At 44.0% G+C, this 21,937-nt stretch overlaps 1 protein-coding gene across 1 annotated transcript in view; it reads left to right on the top strand.

Moving 5' to 3' along the window:
* The window catches only part of LOC130077182 (collagen alpha-1(XXV) chain), a 295,172-nt gene that overhangs the window by 158,953 nt on the left and 114,282 nt on the right, over positions 1-21,937 (top strand). Inside the window, exons 3-4 of the mRNA XM_056242326.1 lie at positions 12,354-12,425; positions 17,566-17,682. Coding sequence (XP_056098301.1) covers positions 12,354-12,425; positions 17,566-17,682 — 189 coding nt within the window. The remainder of the gene's footprint in view (positions 1-12,353; positions 12,426-17,565; positions 17,683-21,937) is intronic.

Here is a 21,937-nt window from a genome sequence, read left to right on the forward strand (position 1 = left end):
TCGGTGAGTAACTGCATAAGAACCAACTCAAACACATCCAGCCTAACCATACCAGTTCGTCTAGTGTTTCGGGATAAAGTGATCAATACCACCGCTCTGATAGATTCAGGAGCGGCTGGTAACTTTATTTCTCACAAATTCGCTGTGCAGGGCAAATTCGAATTATACCCTTGTCATTCTTCTTTGGCAGTGGAGGCGCTAGACGGTCGACCCCTCGGAGAGGGAAGAATTCACAGCATCACTGAGAACGTCAAACTTCACGTTGGATCACTCCATTCAGAAAATATCAAATTCTACGTCATTCAATCCCCTCATCACTCCGTCATACTTGGTCTCCCCTGGTTACGGAATCACAATCCACACATCTCCTGGAGGGAGGGTCAGATCACTCAATGGGACGCCACCTGTCAAAACCGCTGTCTATCCAGTGTCACTCGAATCTCCACTCACAGTCCGGACACCTCCACGTCAGATCCAGAAGGATCAAAAGTACCACTCGACTATGCAGATCTTCTCGAAGCCTTCAGTAAGGAGAAAGCCTCTCAACTACCAGAACATCGCTCCAGTGACTGCGCCATTGATCTTCTCCCCGGGGCTGCTCCTCCCCGGGGAAGAATATTTCCTCTGTCTCGACCTGAATCCGAGGCCATGAAACGCTACATTGAGGAGGAGTTAGCAAAGGGGTTCATTAGACCTTCAACCTCACCAGCATCGGCCGGATTCTTCTTCGTGAAAAAGAAGGACGGAGGACTACGACCCTGTATCGACTACCGTGGGTTGAACGACAACACTGTGAAGTTCAGGTATCCCTTGCCCCTGGTACCTGCCGCTCTGGAACAACTCCGTCAAGCCAAGTACTTCACCAAGTTAGATCTGCGTAATGCTTACAATCTGATCCGCATCCGAGAGGGGGACGAGTGGAAGACCGCCTTCTCGACCACTAGTGGGCACTACGAATACTTGGTTATGCCTTTCGGGCTGTCTAACAGTCCTTCCGTGTTCCAGGCTTTCATGAACGACGTCTTCCGGGACATGCTGGATAAGTGGTTGATTGTATATATCGATGACATCTTAATCTACTCGAACTCCATGGAGGAACACATTCAACAGGTCAGGCTGGTTCTGGAACGTCTAATTCAATACCAACTTTTCGCCAAGGCTGAGAAATGCGAGTTCCATCAGACCAGCACATCATTCTTGGGATACATCATCAGCCAGGAGGGGGTAGCCATGGACGAGAAGAAGGTCAGGGGAGTTCTGGACTGGCCGTTGCCTCGAACTATCAAGGAACTTCAGCGATTCTTGGGCTTCGCCAACTTCTATAGGAGGTTTATAAGAAATTTCAGCATCATCGCAGCTCCATTAACCGCCATGACTAAACGTCACTCTGCTCGTCTGAACTGGTCCACCGAAGCCCATCAAGCATTCCAAGAACTAAAGACTCGTTTCACATCCGCACCCATCCTCCGTCATCCAGATCCAGAACAAGCATTTATTGTGGAGGTAGACGCTTCCAACACAGGGGTAGGCGCAATACTATCCCAACGACAGGGCAATCCAGCCAAGATGCACCCCTGTGCTTTCTTCTCCAGAAAACTTACCTCGGCCGAACGTAACTACGACGTGGGTAATCGCGAACTACTAGCCATGAAGTTAGCACTAGAGGAGTGGCGTCACTGGCTGGAGGGAGCGAGTCAACCCTTCACAATTCTCACTGACCACAAGAACCTTGAATATCTCCGCTCTGCCAAACGTCTGAATCCTCGGCAAGCTAGGTGGGCTCTATTCTTCACCAGATTCCAGTTCACGGTGACTTATCGACCTGGTACCAAGAATACCAAAGCCGACGCTCTCTCTCGTCAAACGGAAGAAACAGCTCAAAATCCCAATCACGAGAATGTCATTCATACTAACCTGCTGGTAGCTCCCGTACAATGGGACATTATCACGGAGATCCAACAAGCCAACCTTCAAGTAAGAACACCATCTGAATGCCCAACTGGTCTCCTCTTCGTTCCAGACTCTCTTCGTCTCCGACTCCTCGAGCTAGTTCACTCCACACCAAGTTCTGGTCACCCCGGGATCACTGCTACCATCCACTTACTCCAAAATCGCTTCTGGTGGCCTACTTTGTTGACTGACACCACCAAATACGTTCAGGACTGTACCAACTGTAGCACATCTAAATCACTCAGACAATTGCCTGCGGGTCTCTTAACACCACTGCCTACGCCACAACGTCCCTGGTCCCACATCGCTATTGACTTTATCACTGATCTGCCCAACTCCCAAGGACACACCACCATACTCACCATTGTTGACCGATTTTCCAAGGCCTGTCGTCTCATACCCCTACCCAAACTGCCTACCGCATTCGAAACAGCCGAACTCCTCTGTAATCAAGTATTCCGCTTTTATGGTCTGCCCGAAGACATAGTTTCAGACCGAGGACCTCAATTCACATCCAGGGTTTGGACCGCATTCTTCAAACACCTCCACATTAACATCAGTCTCACCTCTGGTTACCATCCCCAATCCAATGGACAAACTGAACGACTGAATCAGGACGTCATCCGCTTCCTCCGTTCCTACTGTCAGAAACAACAGGCAGATTGGTGTAGATACTTGTTTTGGGCTGAATACGCCCAGAATTCACTGGTCAAACCCGCCACAGGAATTACTCCTTTCAAGTGTATCCTCGGCTTCCAACCCCCACTGTTTCCCTGGTCGGGTGAACCTACTGAACTACCATCTGTTACGGAGTGGCTACACAAGAGCGAGGAGGTTTGGGATCAGGCTCACACTCACCTGCTCCACGCTGTCAGACGACAGGAGCAGCAAGCTAACCGCCACCGCCGTCCAGGCCCTGAGTACAACATCGGTCAGTGGGTTTGGCTATCCACCAGAGATCTAAGACTCCGCCTTCCATGCCGCAAACTCAGTCCCAGGTATGTTGGTCCATTTCAAATTGTAAGACAGATTTCACCAGTATCATTTCGATTAGATCTTCCCACTAATTATCGCATCTCTCCCACCTTCCATGTGTCACTTCTGAAACCTGCCGGTGGTCCGAGAGGAGAGTCGGAGACGGGAGCCACGCCTCAAAATCCCCTACCTTTCCTGGTTGACGGCGAGGAGGCGTACCGCGTGCACAAGTTGCTGGACTCCAGGCGCCGGGGCAAGGTCCTTCAGTATCTGGCTGATTGGGAGGGGTTCGGTCCGGAGGAGCGATCCTGGGTTAATTCTGGAGATATCCTTGACTCCACTCTAACTGAGGAGTTTCACCGGACGCATCCGGAAAAACCGGCCCCTCGATCTCGTGGAAGACCCCGGCGTCATTTGCCTCCTCGCGTCAGGAGCCGCTCGCAGGGGGAGGGCTCTGTAACGGAACAGGCTTCCGCTCCACTCCCTCTTCGCCACCGGAGGGATCCTTCCCCGGAATATTAACCATCCTTAGAAACTTCACTTCCCATCATGCCGCTTACCTGGGACTGATTACGCGACACACCTGCACCATACTGATTGCACACACACCTGCATGTCATTTACACACACATAAAAGCCACTTCCACACACCACTTCTCTGCGAAGTATTGTTTTGCCCTGTCTTTCAATAACAAGCGTTTATTTCTGAGTTTGCCATTCTGTGTTCTGATCTTGGATTGTGTACCCCGACCTCTGACTGTTCTCTGCCTGTCTCGACCCGGATTGCCCTTTGGATTTGTATACTTCTGCCTGCCTTGACTATTGCCTGTGACCTCGACCTTCTCTGTGTTACCTTCGCTGCTTCTGTCTGCTGTCGATTACCCTGCCTGTTTGACCATTCTCATTAAAGCTGCAAATGGATTCCTCAGTATCTGTGCCATCATTACAGTAAGAAGAAGAAGAAGAAGAAGTTTTATTTATATAGCGCCTTTCCAAAGCTCAAGGTCGCTTTACATGGTACCTTTATAATACATTTAACACTGACGCACAACTTTACAATCACAAAGGACACATATAATCACATTTAGACGAAGTACATGTTAAACAGATATGTTTTTAACTGTGTCTTGAAAGCAGTCACTGATGAGATATTTCGAAGTGAAAGGGGCAGTGAATTCCATAATGTTGGCGCATTAACACTGAATGACCTTCCACCTACTGTAGATAATCGAAAACGAGGTATGGACAGTAAACCAAGTTCAGTTGATCTGAGAGAGCGTGCAGGACGGTAGGTGAAAAGTAGATCAGACAAATATGGGGGTGCAAGACCGTTTAATGCCTTATATGTTAAAAGCAATACCTTAAAGTGGATACGTGATGAAACAGGTAACCAGTGAAGGTCATGAAGCACCGGAGTAATGTGAGCAGAACGCCTGGTGGAGGTGAGAACTCTTGCTGCTGAGTTTTGGACGTACTGCAATCTTGCAATACGTTTTTTGGGAAGGCCAAGAAATAAAGCATTGCAATAATCCAGACGTGATGTGATTGATGCATGAATTAAGAGTTCGGCGTCAGCTAAAGTGAGAGATGGTCTTAGACGAGCAATATTTAGAAGATGAAAGAAAGAGTTTTTAACAATGGAAGAAATATGAGAGCCAAAAGACAGAGTTGAGTCAAATAAGACACCGAGGTTGCGAGTCAGTGATGAAGGCTTTATATGGAAACCATCAATATAGAAGGACTGGTCCATCCTTTTGACTGAGGCTGGAGAACCAATCACTAATATCTCAGTTTTATTATCATTTAATTTGAGGAAGTTAAGGGACATCCAATGCTTTATGTCCCTGATGCATGCAGTGAGTGAGTCAGGCAGGGATGGTCTATCGGAGCTGGTGGTGAGGTAAATTTGGATGTCATCTGCATAGCAATGGAATTGTAGTCCATGCCTGCGTATGATGCTACCAAGTGGGTGTATGTAGATGATAAACAAGAGTGGACCAAGAACCGAACCTTGAGGAACGCCCCGTGTAAGTAAATTGGTGGCAGAATTATGACCTTGTATGGTGATATAATACATTCTGTCAGTGATATAGGAAATAAGCCAGGAAAGAGCGGAACCAGTGATACCAATATCAGAAAGCCGAGAAATAAGCCATTCATGGCAGACTGTGTCAAAAGCGGCGCTTAGATCAAGGAGCATCAAGATGTTTATTAACCCTGAATCCATCGATGAGAGAATGTCGTTAACCACACGCAGAAGAGCAGTTTCAGTGCTGTGAGATGGGCGAAAACCCGACTGAAAAGGTTCAAAAAGACCATTCATATCCAAATAAGAGCGTAATTGAGAAGCAACAACCTTTTCAAGGATTTTGCTTAAGAATGTTAGGTTTGATATCGGTCTGTAATTGTCCATGTTTAGGTGATCAAGGCCAGGTTTTTTAAGAATGGGAGTCACTGCAGCAGTTTTTAATTCCGCTGGGACAATGGCACGAGCTAAACTACAGTTTATCATGTGAGTTATGAATGGTGCGACCTCGAGGACGCACTTCTTAAGTAGAACAGTAGGTGTAGGATCGAGCCGGCAGGATGTAGAATTTGACTTCACAATTAGGTCACTTATGGCAACAGGAGTAGTCAGAGTAAAAGTAGAGAGAGGGTTTGACAAGTGGGCTGGTCCAGTTATCATTAAGTTTGAGTCACTTGTATGCGTGTTTTTGGTGATGGAAGAAGTGATAGACATCAATTTGTCTGAAAAGAATTTAGAGAAGCTATTTACAAGCTCCACAGAGCCTGACATAACATGTTGTGGTGGATTTGTTAGTTTGTTAACCATAGCAAAGAGTGATTTGGGTCTGCACGAGGAATTCCTAACAGTGGAGGAGAAATAAGTGGATCTTGCATTGTTAAGGACGGTCCGGTAGTTGAGCAGGTGTTCTTTAAAAGCTAAAGAGTGCACAATGAGTCCAGTTTTCCTGTATAGTCTTTCTAGACGGCGACCCTCAGTTTTCATCATCCGAAGTTCAGGAGTGAACCAGGGTGAGGCACGAGTAGATGGAACCAGTCTAGTTTTAACAGGGGCATGCATATCAAGTATTTGAGACAGAGCATTATTGTAAGTACAGCAGATTTCTGATGGATGGTTAGACAGTAGACATTCTGATAAAGTAGAAGCCCTTATAGAAGCAGAAAAAGAAGTTGAATTAACAGAGTTAATTTTACGATAGGTCAGCATTTTCTTCTGAGGAGACATAGATATTGGAAAACTACAACTGAAATTTATAAGTTTGTGGTCTGAAAGTGTAAAATCAGAGCCGTTAACAAGAATATTATTCAAGCCAGATGTACATATGAGATCCAGTATGTGGCCTCTGGAGTGAGTGGCAAAAGTTACATTTTGAATCAAGTTGAAACAGTCCAATACTGACATCAACTCTTTGCATTGTGCAGTGTTTTCATGTATGTTAAAATCACCAAGCAAAATAACAGATGAATGACAAGCACAGACAAGAGTAAGTATCTCACTAATATCAGAAAAAAAGTCAGAGGGACTTTTTGGTGGTCGGTAAATTAAGATTACCACCAGTGACGTTTGGCCCGTCATTTTCAGCGCTAAATATTCAAATGTTGTAACATCGTGTAACTCAATCTTGGATATTTTAATAGTCTCACGGCAAACTACAACCAGCCCTCCACCTCTGCGATGAAGACGTGGTTGAGAAAAAAAGATGTATCCAGGCGGATATCCAAATCGTAAAAGTATCTTTGACTTCTGCTCCTGAATCAGGTCCGCAATATACGGAAGAGCTGTACCATGTAAAGATTTAAAAACAAATAATAAAATCTTAAAATGAATCCTAAAAGAAACTGGTAACCAAAGCAGCGATCTTAATACCGGGTTAATATGATCATATTTACGAGTGCCTGTCAAAAGTCTTGCGGCCGCATCTTGGACCATCTGTAATCTGTCAAAGATTTTAGTTTGAACACCATAATACAGTGAGTTGCAATAGTCGCAATAGTTGCAATCTCGAGAAGATAAACGCATGAATAACCTTTTCCAGATCTTTCCGCGATAAAAAAAAGGCTTAACCTTAGAAATCATTCTCAGTTGGAAAAAAAATCATTGACAACTTAATTGGATTTATGCACAGCTGCACTACTTCCTGAACTTTAGCCAGCTCCTTTGTTTCCTGTCTGCCATTATTGGACAAACTGATTAATCCAGGTGTGCCTGGCCTCAGTAACAATAATCAGGCACACCTGGATTAATCAGTTTGTCCAATAATGGCAGACAGGAAACAAAGGAGCTGGTTAAAGTTCAGGAAGTAGTGAAGCTGTGCATAAAGCCTATTGTCTCTTTGTAGAATTTCACAAACCACACCACATCCATTGCCATGCCAATCTCTATTACAATACCAATCTCCTGAGAGTTGTCATGACAGAATTACCTAGTTGTGGTATGAAACTCTAGATGGCGCAGTCTGATAGGTCTTTAACTCATTTGGTAGCAATCACGTCATTAACTACATAGCACAGCTGATTGGTTGCTGTTGCATCAGCGGCCAATGAGCTGCAGATCAACATTCAATTCTGCAACATTCTGCAGGGCGCTTTCAGAAACCCTCCACCTTCCCCAGCTCCACCTGTGTAGATCTGCTCCGGGGGTTAAATCATGTACGTTACATGTGCAGCAGCAGCAGCATGTCTTGCATGCTCACATCAATGTCTGTGAATGTATTGGCAGTAGAAAGCCTCGGTACTTGCTTTGCAGCAGCAGCAGCAGCAGTGTAGCAGATCTATTCCACCTAGACCAAATACATTAACACTGCCATATCCATTACCATGCCAATCTCTATTACTATACCAATCTCTCGTCATGTTGTCATGACAGAACTTAATATGCTGCATATAGTCTACACTGGACGCGACAAAGTGCAAAGTGATTTGCAAATCCAATTGTTCTTCGTGTCAGAAGTAGCGCAGAGGCTTTGGAGTACGTTAGAAAAGGAAGGCATCAGTTTACTGTCAGGGATTTTGTGTGTTGCATCGCGTCCTGTCTGGTGTAGGCAGAGTATTAGTTAAACTGAAACATTAAAAATATAAACGGCTTACCAAATTTAGTGTGAAGGCTGTGCCTGTTTTTCCATCGCTTTACCATCTCTGGTATTCTTGACTTTTACAAGCCACCCGACCATTTTGTTTTCAGTTGTTTTTTGCTCAAAAGCACTTGAGTGAAACAGCTCTAAATTTGAGATTTAATAGCAAAGCTTCAGTGATTCACTAGAGGGGGAATTTGACTAATTTCCCAGCTAATTGTTGGCTATGGTTACGGCAGATTTGGCGCAACTGAAAACAATTAAAAACAAAATGGATGGGTGGCTTGTAAAATTCAAAAATACCAGAGATAACAAAGGCCGTCACACTTAATTTGGTAAGCTGTATATATGTTTAATGTTTCTGTTTAACTAATACCCTTCTTACACAAGACACAAGCAACACGATGCAACACACAAAATCCCCGACAGTAAACTGATGCCTTGTTCTTTTTCTGACGTACACTATATGCAGCATATTAAGTAATATACTGTAGCAATGATGTTTGCGTTTGTTGGGTATGAAGGTAAATTAGTAGCAAAACTCGAGAGCACGTAGATTTGAATTTGAGAACTTGTACAATAAATATTCGTACGTGTACGCGAACATTTACACTCACAGCTCCGATGTGAAAACTTCTATTGTACGCGATGATGTCACGAAACCCGCCTCCTCGTGGATGTTCTGAAACGCTAACATGGCTTAATACATTAGACTGACATAAATTATATTATCAAACTTAGTAAACACCATACTAATAATGTATACTACAGAAAAACAGATGAGCACAGAATATGACGAAAGAAATCAAATTTGTGTTCAGTGCAAATAAACCAGCTGCCTGTGTTTTATTAATACATTTTTTTTATAACTGTTGGTCCATTAAGCCTCATTAAGCGTTTTCTTGGTTTTCTATGAGAGGAAAATGCTTAACGTACAATTAAACGAGTTGCGTTCATATTCTGCTCAATTGCTTTTCTGTGTGCTTTATTTTTGGTGTTTCCTGAGTTTGGTCTTTTAATACCACTGTCTTAATTTAACGTGTTGCGTTCATATTCTGTGCTCATCTGCTTTTCTGTAGTATGCATTATTAGTATGGTGTTTACTAAGTTTGATAATATCATTCATTTCTTTTAAATCAGTCTAATGCATTAAGCCATGTTAGCGTTTCAGAACATCCACGAGGAGGCGGGTTTCGTGACATCATCGTGTACAATAGAAGTCCCATTTCATTGGCTAGGCGCCCACCAATAAAACGGCTCCTTTGAACACCCCCGCTCCCGCCCCCCTTCCGCTCTCGCCGCCACTGAGTTGCAAGTGCACAAGTTAGTTTTGGACCTTGTATATCGCGAAAAGAGTAGCAAAAGTCAAGGCGCGAAATTTGAATTTGCAGTGACAGATTCGAGAAGTTGCAAGTGACTAATTGAGGTTGTATTGCGAATGTGAATGTAAGAATAAATGCAAATATATTTTACATGTTTGTGACTACTTGATTTTTATTTTACAGGTTTTCACATTCGAGCTGTGAGTGTAAATGTTCACATACAAGTACGAATATTTATTGTACAAGTTCTCAAATTCACATCTACGTGCTCTCGAGTATTGCTACTCTTTTACCTTCATAGTTGGGGGGGTAGGGGGAGCTTGTGTGAAATTAGATAAACGTAGGTGGGCACATGTCCCGAAAGGTTGAAAACCCCTGCAGTATATGGCTGAATTAAACTAGTATTTCTACTTGCCGTTGTGCAGCGTTTACTACAGAGAAGTTGATTGAGTGGATCTCTGAGCTGTGTGAGTGGAGGCGGGGCTAATTTGCATATTCATGGTTCCGCATATACTAAATGAAGCAAGGGTGTAGAGTTATATTCAACCAATTTTAAGGCATGGATATTTTTTTCCCCCTTCTCTCTCATCTACTTAATGAGCCATGCATTTCAAATTACTTCCCATAACATGGTGAGATGGAATATTACATTGTATTTCTCTGTGTTTTAATCCATATATTGTTTATTTCTTTATTTCTTTATTTTATTATAAGAATAGTCTTATGAGTAGGTTTATGATGTTAGTCATGGAGCACCATGGTGGCTCAGTGGAACTGTTGCCTCAGGAAAGAGGCCCCCAGTTCAAGTCCCACAATCCAAAAACATGCAGCATAGGTGAATTTGAGACACTTTATTGTCAGTAGGTGTGAATAAGACTGTGGATGTGTGTGTGTCCTGTGATGGACTGCCCTGGGTTTTCCCCCATATATGCCTGATATGCTGGAAAATGCTCCAGCATTCCCGGTGACCCTGCAGAGGATAAAGCAGTTTGGAGGATGCATGAATGAATGGATGGATGTTAAGCATCAAATAGCAAATCCTGCACCACAAAAACAATTGGGCCTCATTCATGAAACACGAGCAGAACAAATTTGGATGTAAATCGTTGGTAAAGCTGTTCTGACGTAAATTTTCAGAATCATGAAAATTTTCGTATTTTCAAAATGTTTCTTTTTTTTTTACACCAGCTCCCTACCACGTGAAAATGGTGCATAAAACATTCAAACGTTTTGTGTTCTTTTGGGCAAACTAATGACAGAATTTTGCTGCACTATGTACCATAATAATATTTCAATATTTTATTTATTTATTTATTTTTTGTCTTTATTTTTATTTATTTATTATTTTATTTTTTTTGTAGCTGGGAGTTGAAAACTGTTCAACTTTGGGTAAAACGCAGCGCTCGTCACTGTCACTTTTTATCCAGCCTGGGACAAATACTACACCGACCAACAATCCTACTTGTACAATGACTCAACAACAATTGATAAGTTAATTGCTGGTTACGGCATTTTTATATTCAGTCAAATTCTTCAAAATTAGATTCTAGTAACACATTAGTTCCTGGCATTCCATTTCATCATACCAACCAAAAAAGCTGGAAAAACGATGCGCTTCCAAAGTGCTCTCAAACGTCACCAGCTGGCCGTTATCAGAAGAGCGCCTGGCATTGTTTTTAGCTGGCTAAAAATGCTGTGACGGACACACATTAATCGAATATTTATTGAATATTTATTTATTTATTGTTAGGCAAATGGCCACTTATGTTTACGAAAGTTTCATGAATGAGGCCCAATATTCAAGTTTAAATGTAAGGGTATTGGGACACAATACAAGAGCACAAATACAGAGCAGTGTGTGAAAGCCTCTTTGTCAATTAGACAACAACTTCTAACTGATACAAAACAAATGCAAAAAAGAGGTAAGTGCAAGCCTTCTTTGGAGTGTATGGTTTTTATTTTCATGCTTGCTGTTGTGTTTGTATTGTGCCATTGTTATGCTGTTTGTCCCCAGGGACTACCTGGTCTACCCACCCTGGCTGCATTACACAGCAATCAAATCCTGACTGTGAAGGTTTGTTGGCTCTGCCAAACGGCCCAGGCAGACTCTATGGATTATACACACTGAGAAATATCAACAGAGCATTTGTCCCCTGTGCCTATGCAGTGGCAGACTTGGCCCAAACACAATTGTCTGATAAATCCATTCCAACCAATCAAAAAAATACTTTAATTCATTATGACCCGCTCTCCAAGTTCCAGGGTTGTCATTATTATGCAGTGTGGTGACAGGAATTTATGCATCCACAGCAGAGCAACTGTTTATTTCCCCTAATAAACCAGTGATACGTGACTAATTATAAAAAAAGATTAATATGTCTAGCCACCAAATATTCTGACCACTGTGTGCTTGTATTCTATGAATGGAATAACTCAAAAGAGACGTATTAAATGCTAAACTAAAGAAGCGAGATTCGGAGCTGATATCTTTGATTCACCACAAATCCACGCTTTCCCGATATTTAAATCTATAGTGACAGAATTATTTGTGTCCTCTTAATTAGATAGCTTGACTATGTAAACATCTCATTTAGAGTCCACGGACAGAGACAAATAAATCTGCATGATGGGTTTCAGTGTTTGCAATTCCTGGAGTCTGCCTTGGCTTCAAAGAAAACTGTGATGACAGTGCTTTCAGTGAGTAGAAGTTGACATGTTTCTTCGGATTAGCTCTGTCAGAGTAGGTGTCCTATCACCCATGAGGGGGTAATTACAACATTTGCTGCCAAAGGCAGTTGAGACTTCCATTGCTGGCACCATGGAAAATGTCAATTTTTACTAATGCATGAAGGCACTGGATTGGGTCCTCTGACTCAATTACTTTAATCTAATCAATTTTTGTATCTTTCTTTCCTTTCCCCTTCCTCTTTCCGGGACCTCATGCAACTCTCCTCTCTGACTTCTCTTAACTTTGATCTCCGACCTCTTTTGACCTCGCAAACCTGCTCAGATGGTCTTCCCTAAGATAAATCATGGCTTTCTTTCTGCTGATCAACAACTCATTAAACGTCGACTCATTAAGGTAGTGCTTGTCCTCATTCTGTTCTCTCTCACACTGCTTCGTCAGACTGGGCTTCTCATCTTTGGCCCATCATTTGCTCTCCATTCTTCTGCTTTTACCTCAGTCCTCAGCTAGACTAGTGACAAACTATTAAAATGAATTACATTAGTGTTTGCTAGTAAAAAAAAAAGTCTCAATTAAGATATTGTGACAAGATCATTCATTATTTAAGAGAATTATTTAATTTCTACTTTAGTTTAAATCATATTAATAATTATTTTTATGTAATTAAAAACACTAAATAATTTTGTTAAAGCTGCAGTCTGTAACTTTTTTGGGTTAAAAATTATCCAAAATAAATGTTTGAGCAAGTACTGCCAGTGTTCAAAACTATCTGCTTGCCTTAGCTCGATTAAAATGGTAAGCTTGTAATAATGTTTTTAATTCCAGCAGTACTGGTGGTAAATTCGAGCATGTCTTTGCGTCATTACGTCACATCTGTACACATAAAGAAGGTGTCTCGACTAGTAGGATGTTGGAGGTGGAGATTTATAGCCTTTTCTCACAGCACTTGATATAATTAAACTTATCAATTTGATGGCGGATCCAGAAAGGTTCAAACGACAATCACCAGTGACAACTGGAGAGTCACCCATTGTAAAATGCAAAAAACTTCGGAGTGGCTACAGAAAAAAAAAGAGACTGCAACGAAGTATCCATACGAAAACAAGGATAAATATCGGAAGGGCATTAAATGTAGTCACACAATGCTGATGTTGTCAGAGAATGTCTAATAGGAGAGAACTGGCACTCTCTGGTTACTTCCGGGTTCTGAACTGGCTGCAGTAACACGTCTCTGTCCATGCGGTGGCGCTCGCGGGCGAGTGCAGAATGAATGGGAGTCTATGGCGTTTCACCCCCAGAAATCCACTTTTCTCAGGATGTAATTTTTTGTCAAGTAATCTGAAAGTTGCATTCAAAAGGGGGGACTAAGATAATACACTCAGTTGAAAACTGCATTTTTAAGTTCACTTATCTGTTCTAAATATCCGTTCAAAAATGTGATGACGTCACATAATAGCAGAATGCTAGCGTGTTCCGGCCAACAACGGCCCAACCTGTAAGAAATCGAAAGGACATAAGTACTCATTTATTCGACTTTTGGTCTATAATCTATATTGAACTTGTGGAATCAACAATAAAATCTATGTTGATTCAACGACAAGCAGGAGAAAGAGATACATTTAGCCGTCTAGTCCCATAGACTCCCATTCATTCTGCACTCGCCCGCGATCACCTCCAGTGGAATTCTAATGGAACTGCAACCAAGATGATACACAATGGGGCTAATAGGAAGTGCCAAGGCTTTCCGTAGACGGGCTTTGATGTTGTTAACATTAACAATTTGAGAGAACTGCAATTGCAGATTTCGAACAGAGATGGCGACAAAGAGGAAAAACTACAGACTGCAGCTTTAAATTGACAGGATATACTTTACATATTATATATTCATAAATATATAATACTGCAAAAAAGGGAGGCTCTGAGTTCTGTGATCCAAGCCATCTTTGTGGTGAGTGACCTCATACAAATTACAATGTATAAGTTGTCTGTCAACAGAGAAAAAATACAGAATAAGGAAACTGAAAGCACAAGTATAAATCACAAATGTTATTGTTCTAATTAATATGGCCAGATGATTCTTTCTGTTGCCCATTACAACCAGCTCAAGTGCTTAACATGAATGAAAAGTAAGTGTTGATAAACATGATGGTTCATACTCAGTCTAGGCAGGGTTAAAAATAATCTGGAGATAATTAGAAGCAATAATGCTGCAAAATTGTGAATTCTCATAGTAGAACTGAACTGTATCATCATAACTGATTGGATTAATACAGAGACCAAATATTACATCTGCTGCCATATGCTAAAATTGTTTGATTTAATACTGTGAGATAGGGCTGGGTGGTATGACAGTATATATCGTGACCACGGTATAAAGTGTCTGTCTATATCGAGATTATATAGAGATTTCACTATATCGTTCATTTTGCAGTATGTAAATATATCCGCATAGCACAGTACTACTTAAAGTTATATATGCATAAGAGTGTTAAAGAAACATGCATGAATGAGAAAATATAGAGTGGGACTTGCTTGATGTTGAGCGCAATAAGATTTGAAAAAGAACTCAATGCGGTTGGTGCTCACGCTGACTGACACAGCTGAAGCACGCACACAGAAAGCCGCCTCTCTTAGACCGCATGAATTCACGAATCACGAAATCACGAATTCGGAACGTTTATGCTGTTTGATAAAGTTCTTAAGCGCAATTAGCTGTGAAAAAGAACTCTGTGCAGTTGGTGCTTGCGCTGGCTGACTGTTATGTGTCAGCAGACACAAGGGCATCCATATGCAGCTTTCATTAGAGTAGTCAGAAAGGCAGGGATCAACATCAGCAAACAGGGCAATGGAGAAAAGGCAGAGACAAACCAGATAACAAGCAATGGTGGTGAGAAGCAAGGTCCAGTAACAATCCAAGTCGAGGTAGGCAGAGAACAATCAGAACGGGGTACACAGTCCAAGGCAACAAACAATCCACAGTGATAAACGCTCAGAATGACAGTCAAGAGTTCGCAGAGAAGTGGTGTGTGGAAGTGGCTTTTATGTGTGTGTAAATGAAGTGCAGGTGTGTGTGTAATCAGTGCAGTGCAGGTGTATGGTGTAATCAGTCCAGGGAGGTGTATGATGGGAAATGTGGTCCAAGTTAACTCAGGAAGTGCGTGGCTAATCGTGACAGAGCCCCCCCCCCCCTTAAGAGCGGCTTCCAGACGCTCAAAAACAAGAGTTCAGGAGGGTGGTGAAGCGAAGGTGGTCTTGGGGGAGGGATGGAGGGCCAGGTCCATGCAGGGGAACGGGACCAGGGTATGCAATGGTCCCATCGTGGAGCGTGGGCGGACCTGGGTCGTGGAGCGTGGGCGGAGCAGGCTGTGCAGGTGACCAGGGCGGAGCAGGCTGTGCAGGTGACCAGGGCGGAGCAGGCTGTGCAGGCGACCAGGGCGGAGCAGGCTGTGCAGGCGACCAGGGCGGAGACGACCATTCAGGCGGCCAGGGAGGAGACGATGTGAAGACCTCTCGGGCGGCCACGGCGGTGAAGACCATGGCGGCTCAGGAACAGGAACCGGCTCAGGAACAGGAACCGCCTCAGGAAATGGCTCGGGAATAGGAACAGACAAAGACACAGGCTCAGGAACAGGAACGGACACAGGCTCGGGAACAGGAACGGACACCGGCTCAGGAAGAGACACCGGAATGGCCATCTTGTCCGGAGACACCGGCTCGGCCATCTTGTCCGGAGACACCGGCTCGGCCATCTTGTCCGGAGACACTGGATCGGCCATCTTGTCCGGAGACACTGGATCGGCCCTCTTGTCCGGAGACACTGGATCGGCCCTCTTGTCCGGAGACACTGGCTCGGCCCTCTTGTCCGGAGACACTGGCTCGGCCCTCTTGTCCGGAGACACTGGCTCGGCCCTCTTGTCCGGAGACACTGGCTCGGAAGATGTGACGTGAACAGACACTGGATCGGCAGAGGTGACGTGAACAGACACTGGGTCGGCAGAGGTGACGTGAACAGACACTGGGTCGGCAGAGGTGACGTGAACAGACACTGGGTCGGCAGAGGTGACGTCAACAGACACTGGGTCGGCAGAGGTGACGTCAACAGACACTGGGTCGGCAGAGGTGACGTCAACAGACACTGGGTCGGCAGAGGTGACGTCAACAGACACTGGGTCGGCAGAGGTGACGTCAACAGACACTGGGTCGGCAGAGGTGACGTGAACAGACACTGGGTCGGCAGAGGTGACGTGAACAGACACTGGGTCGGCAGAGGTGACGTGAACAGACACTGGGTCGGCAGAGGTGACGTGAACAGACACTGGGTCGGCAGAGGTGACGTGAACAGACACTGGGTCGGCAGAGGTGACGTGAACAGACACTGGCTGGGCAGACGTGACGTGAACAGTCTCTGGCTGGGCAGACGTGACGTGAACAGTCTCTGGCTGGGTAGACGTGACGTGAACAGTCTCTGGCTGGGCAGACGTGACGTGAACAGTCTGTGGTGCAGGTTCTGGGCTGGACGGGACCAGCGGTGAAGGCTCTGGACTGGACGGGACCAGCGGTGAAGGCTCTGGACTGGACCAGCGGTGAAGGCTCTGGACTGGACCACCGGTGAAGGCTCTGGACTGGACGGGACCTGCGGTGAAGGCTCTGGACTGGACGGGACCAGCGGTGAAGGCTCTGGACTGGACGGGACCAGCGGCGAAGGCTCTGGACTGGACGGGACCAGCGGCGAAGGCTCTGGACTCTCTGCTGAGACGCGACGAGGCTCTGGAAGTTTTGCTGAGACGCAACGAGGCTCTGGATGCTCTGCTGAGACGTGACGAGGCTCTGGCTGGACAGGCTCTGGCTGGACAGGCTCTGGGAGACGGGGCCCTGGAACGACGGTCTTCTTGAACCTCCGCACTGACATCAGCGGGGGTTGTGCTACGGTGGACATCAAGTCAACAAACAATCCACAATGATAAACGCTCAGAATGACAGCCAGGAAAGTCAAGACTTCGCAGAGAAGTGGTGTGTGGAAGTGGCTTTTATGTGTGTGTAAATGAAGTGCAGGTGTGTGTGTAATCAGTGCAGGTGTATGGTGTTTGGTGTAATCAGTCCAGGGAGGTGTATGATGGGAAATGTGGTCCAAGTTAACTCAGGAAGTGCGTGGCTAATCGTGACACTGACATACACAGTATTTCTTAGTACATGTTAAACTTACTGTAGCTGAAAAACATAAAGTTTATTTAACTTGTATCTTTGGTCTATTGTATTTGTCCTACTGTTTGTAATGTCCTTCTTTGTTCTTATTTTTAAAATAAAAATATCTATATCAAGATATGTATCGATATCGTAAAATAAAATTTCTCATACCGTGAAATAAGATTTTGGTCATATCGCCCACCCCTACTGTGAAATAAGAGATGTTCTTCAAGATTCTCTTTGTTAGCTTATCAATGACCTTTCAATCTGTTTCTCCCTTTCACTGTATACAAACAACGTTAATGTATGTTTTATCATTGACTTTGACGTATGTATATTATTACTTACACAGGGTGACCAGGGTCAAGCAGGGCCCCCAGGACCTCCTGGGCCTCCAGGTCCCCCAGGCCCCAGAGGACCCCCAGGGGACACAGGCAAAGATGGTCCTCGGGGAGTTCCAGGGCTCCCGGTAAGTATCTCTAAATTCAGATATTCAAAATGTTAGCAGTTGGAGGTTTAGCATGATAATGCAGTGACCCATATGGCTCTGGAAACAATGGCTTCTGTTGAAGGATCATGCTTACAAACTTAGGGTGTATTCACACCTGCCTTGTTTGGTTCGATTGAATCGAACTCTAGTTCGTTTCCCCCCTTGGTACGGACCTTTTGGGCAGGTGTGAATACAGCAATCGAACTCGGGTGCGGACCAAACAAACGAACTGAGACCCAGCTGAAGAGGTGGTCTCGGTACGGTTCCAAACGAATTCTGGTACGGTTCGTTTACGGTGTGAACATGAACCGACCCAATTGCAAGAAAGCACTGCGCCTTTGAGTTAACAGGCTTCCGTAGTCGGAGTTGCGTTATGGGAAAGTGATCTGTTGTAGCCTACTACATTACATCTGTTGTGCGTCTTTCTGCGCGTCGTGTGTGCATCATTGGAATGGAATGAATGAATGAATGAGTGTGTGCATCAGGACATTCACATACAGAGCGTTCTCTTTAGTCTAATCGCACATAGATGCAAAAAAAACATTTGCAGTTCATATAATGTAACGATAGTTACAATACAAGGATGATGCTGCGTTAATTTACGTTAAGCCTTTTTTGCACTTCCTGATTTCCCTACTTGAGAATCCTTGTCCAATGAATGGACGACCTTAGCACACGTGTGGTTTTGTTTACAAATTTTGGTTCACTTGCAAAAAGAGCAGTGTGAAAGCGAACCGTTCCAAAAAAAAAAAAAAAAAAAAATTATTTGGTCCGGACCAAAGCAAGTGAACTATCGGACTTTCCTGGTGTGAATACACCATTAGTCTCTCTTTTACCAATAGATATCAGTGTTTCCCCTAGAAATTTTTCCAGCAGCGGTGCTGTCACGTGCCGGAGGATGTTACCAAGTCGCGCGCGGGGGGGAGGTCCGGGGGCATGTACCTCCGGAAGAATTTTTTTTTTAAATAACCCCTTAAACCATGACTCCTGGCAAGTTTTGTGGATAGAAATGGACATTTTGAGACATACAAATATGACATACCATCAACAGATTCAAGGCATGATTATTGCAGCACGTACCTTGAACTGGTCACAAACAGAAACCTTCATTTTATAATTTTAGACAGGATTTTTCACGTTTTTGTTTTGTGTTAATTTTCAGCTATAAGGTAGATATTGATAGGGGGAAAATGAAATGGCACAACCCAGAAAAAGATTATTTAGAATTTATTGAAAATTTTATCTTAATGGCAAAGGCCACACCCAATCTGTGAGCACTTAATTTTTCTAACATTTTTAAAATCAAAAGTTTTATGTTAACATTATTTAATGCACAATGAATGAAGTGAACAAACATGAACAATCAAGTGTTTGTATTAAATAACATTCACAAACATTAATTCATATTGTAAAAATATATTGTTCACTCAATGTGTTGATGTTAGATAACGCATTAAGTAATGTTAAAGAATGGTGTCTTATTGTAGTGTTACCAAACAATACAGGAGATAAAACGTGTTTTATTTGACTTGACTGTACTTTTATTTAATCCAAAACTGTGTTCATATTTAATTTTAAAAGGCTTTTTAAACCTGCTAAGAGTTATCCAGCCAAGAATAAGCCTAGAACTGCTTTTCTGACGGACTAATAATGACATAAACAGTACTCGGGTGTCGGTCTGATACTGTGCTCATGTACTCCTACTCGTAAAACTACCCCAATACAACCGCACCCGAGTCCACTTTAGGGGTCGTTCACATATCGCGTTTTTTGCCCGCAAATTCGTTATTTCAATTGTACGCGCGCGTGGCGAGATGAAAACATCGCAACATCTCATCTCAACAGGCCATGTGACAAAAACCAACCGATCAGCTTCGGCCTTTCCGTAACAACATCGAAAGCTCGGCCGAACAGCTGATCATAGCTGTACAGTGCGGCTTTTTATTTCTCATCTCCATAAATATATCTAGTAGTAAAGCTAATGCAAGGGCTAGAAATCAATTAATTCTTTGCTGATACTTCCTCGTCCTCATGGAGAGCGCCGCTTTCTCCTTTCCAAAAGCGCTTGCTCTCCCGTGGCGTCTGTCGTTGCTATGCAACCATGAACAGAGGTGGCCTGGAAAAACGAGCGCGCTTCCCGTGCGCCTACATTTGAAATAACGAATTTGCACGCGCAGAAAAATGCGCTATGTGAATGGCCCCTTATGGCAACGTGACATTAGCCTAATCGAAAATATTTCCATATGTGGCTCTTTCCTTCTTTCTTGTCAACAAGTGGATTCAGAGCCACCGCATTAGCAGCGCCGGCGGTCGCCATGTCTCAGGGCCCTATTTTAACGATCTGAAACGCAAGTGTCAAAGCGCAAAGCGCAAGTAACTTTGTGGGCGGATCCCGGCGCTGTTGCTATTTTCCCGGCGGGATAAATGCCTCTTGCGCCTGGCGCAAATCTAAAAGGGGTTGGTCTGAAGTAGCTTCATTATTCATAGGTGTGGTTTGGGCGTAACGTGAAATAAACCAATCAGAGCATCATCTCACATTCCCTTTAAGAGCAGGCGCGCTTGTTCTAAAGCGGATTCCTATTATAACGGCGGATTTGCCAGGCGCGCGCCAGGAGCGGTTCACAGCCGAGGAGAGCAACGTTCTTGTCAGGCCCGTAAAACACAGAGAAGTGACATTGGGGATGGAGAAACCCACCCAAATTAACTTCTGTTAAACAGGCGTATGATAATTTGGGTTAATGTGTAAGCTACATGTATGCTTTTATAATAAATTGCCTATCTATCTATCTATCTATCTATCGTAATAATGTATGATTTGCAAAAATGAAAACTGCTGGTTACATGAGAGAATCAACGTGTATGCGCGTTTTGCACACGCTACATTGATTATGGCCAAGCATGCGCCCTTAAAATAGCATAATGAACAACGCGCAACGCGCCACTGACTTTAGACTAGTTTTTTTCTGGTCAGTGGCGCAATTGTTTTATAGAACAGCAAAATAGCATGAGGGAAAGTTTGCGCCGGAACACGCCTCCTCTTTGCGCTGAACCGCCCCGGGGAGCGCAAGTGTATTTCTTAGTTAACCGACGTGCGTCTGTGGAGGGAAAAGTCCGCTTTGCGCGGGTGCAAAATAGGAATGATACATGCGTCAGTGTACAAAGTCATTTGCGCCGAGTGCAAGATAGGGCCCTCAGTGTTTTTAGGTGTGTAAGTGAATGTTGTGATATTACTGATCATGTGAAGATTTTGCAGCGGCACTGAAAATCCAGTGCCGGCGCTGCGCCGCTGCTAAATACATTGTAGGGGAAACACTGGATATCCATCTTACGTAATGTGAATATATGTACATATATTTTGACTGAGAGAGTAAAAAAAAAAAAAACTATTATCCACCAACAGGACCTTCAATTGTTTGTTTGGACCAAGGCAAGGGTGTAAAAATATTAGGTGCAGCTCCCATTTAAGGTAATTTCAATGCTGCGTCATTGTGTTGATGCTATGGGAAAGTCGAGTAAGCACGGGTATAATTCAATACCACATGTTGTGGGGAAAGTCGCGGGCTATCTCTCTCCCTCCTCGGCGTCATCATTAAAAAAGACTGCCTTGCCTTCAAGGCCATGTTGTATCACATCTGCTTTGGTTGGCAAGGCTTATGAAGCAGTGGGTCATGCCTACCAGGCTGGCCTGCTGAAGGGTCTGGATTTTTACTGGATGCCCCTGTCTGGCCTATTCGGCGACATGGTCAATACCAAAGTTGATAGGTTTCAGGCAGCCAAAAAGCAATCTGAGGCACTTCAGCAGCCTACGGCCTCAACCTCTTGTCCTGGGCAGAACTCTTGGAGGGTGGAACAGAAGGCCAGTGTGGAAGCTTTTGTCCCCCTCGCAAGGGCCAAGGGCCGAGGGCCTAGGCGCCACACAGAATCCCAGCCTTTTGGGTCTAAAAGCAGATCTCAGCACAGTCATTGCTGCCTGGGCATCTCCACTCGTCTCCACTCCCCACTCAACAAGACAAGATTACCAAACTGATTCTCCTTTCAGAGAGTTTGACCATTTCTGCTGAACGTCTCTCCTTGGGTTCTGCGAAAATAGAAAAAGGCTACAGAATTCAGATAAAGTCTCGTCCTCCTCTTTTCAATGGCTTGCTCAAGCCCACAGTGAAACAAGATCAGATTCTGTTGTTAACACAGGAGTTACAGACTCTTTTGGACAAAGGGATCATAGAACATATTCCCC

Source organism: Rhinichthys klamathensis, unplaced genomic scaffold, assembly GCF_029890125.1.
Source record: "Rhinichthys klamathensis goyatoka isolate OS25496 unplaced genomic scaffold, OSU_Roscu_1.1 h1tg000722l_1, whole genome shotgun sequence".
Taxonomy (NCBI): domain Eukaryota; kingdom Metazoa; phylum Chordata; class Actinopteri; order Cypriniformes; family Leuciscidae; genus Rhinichthys; species Rhinichthys klamathensis.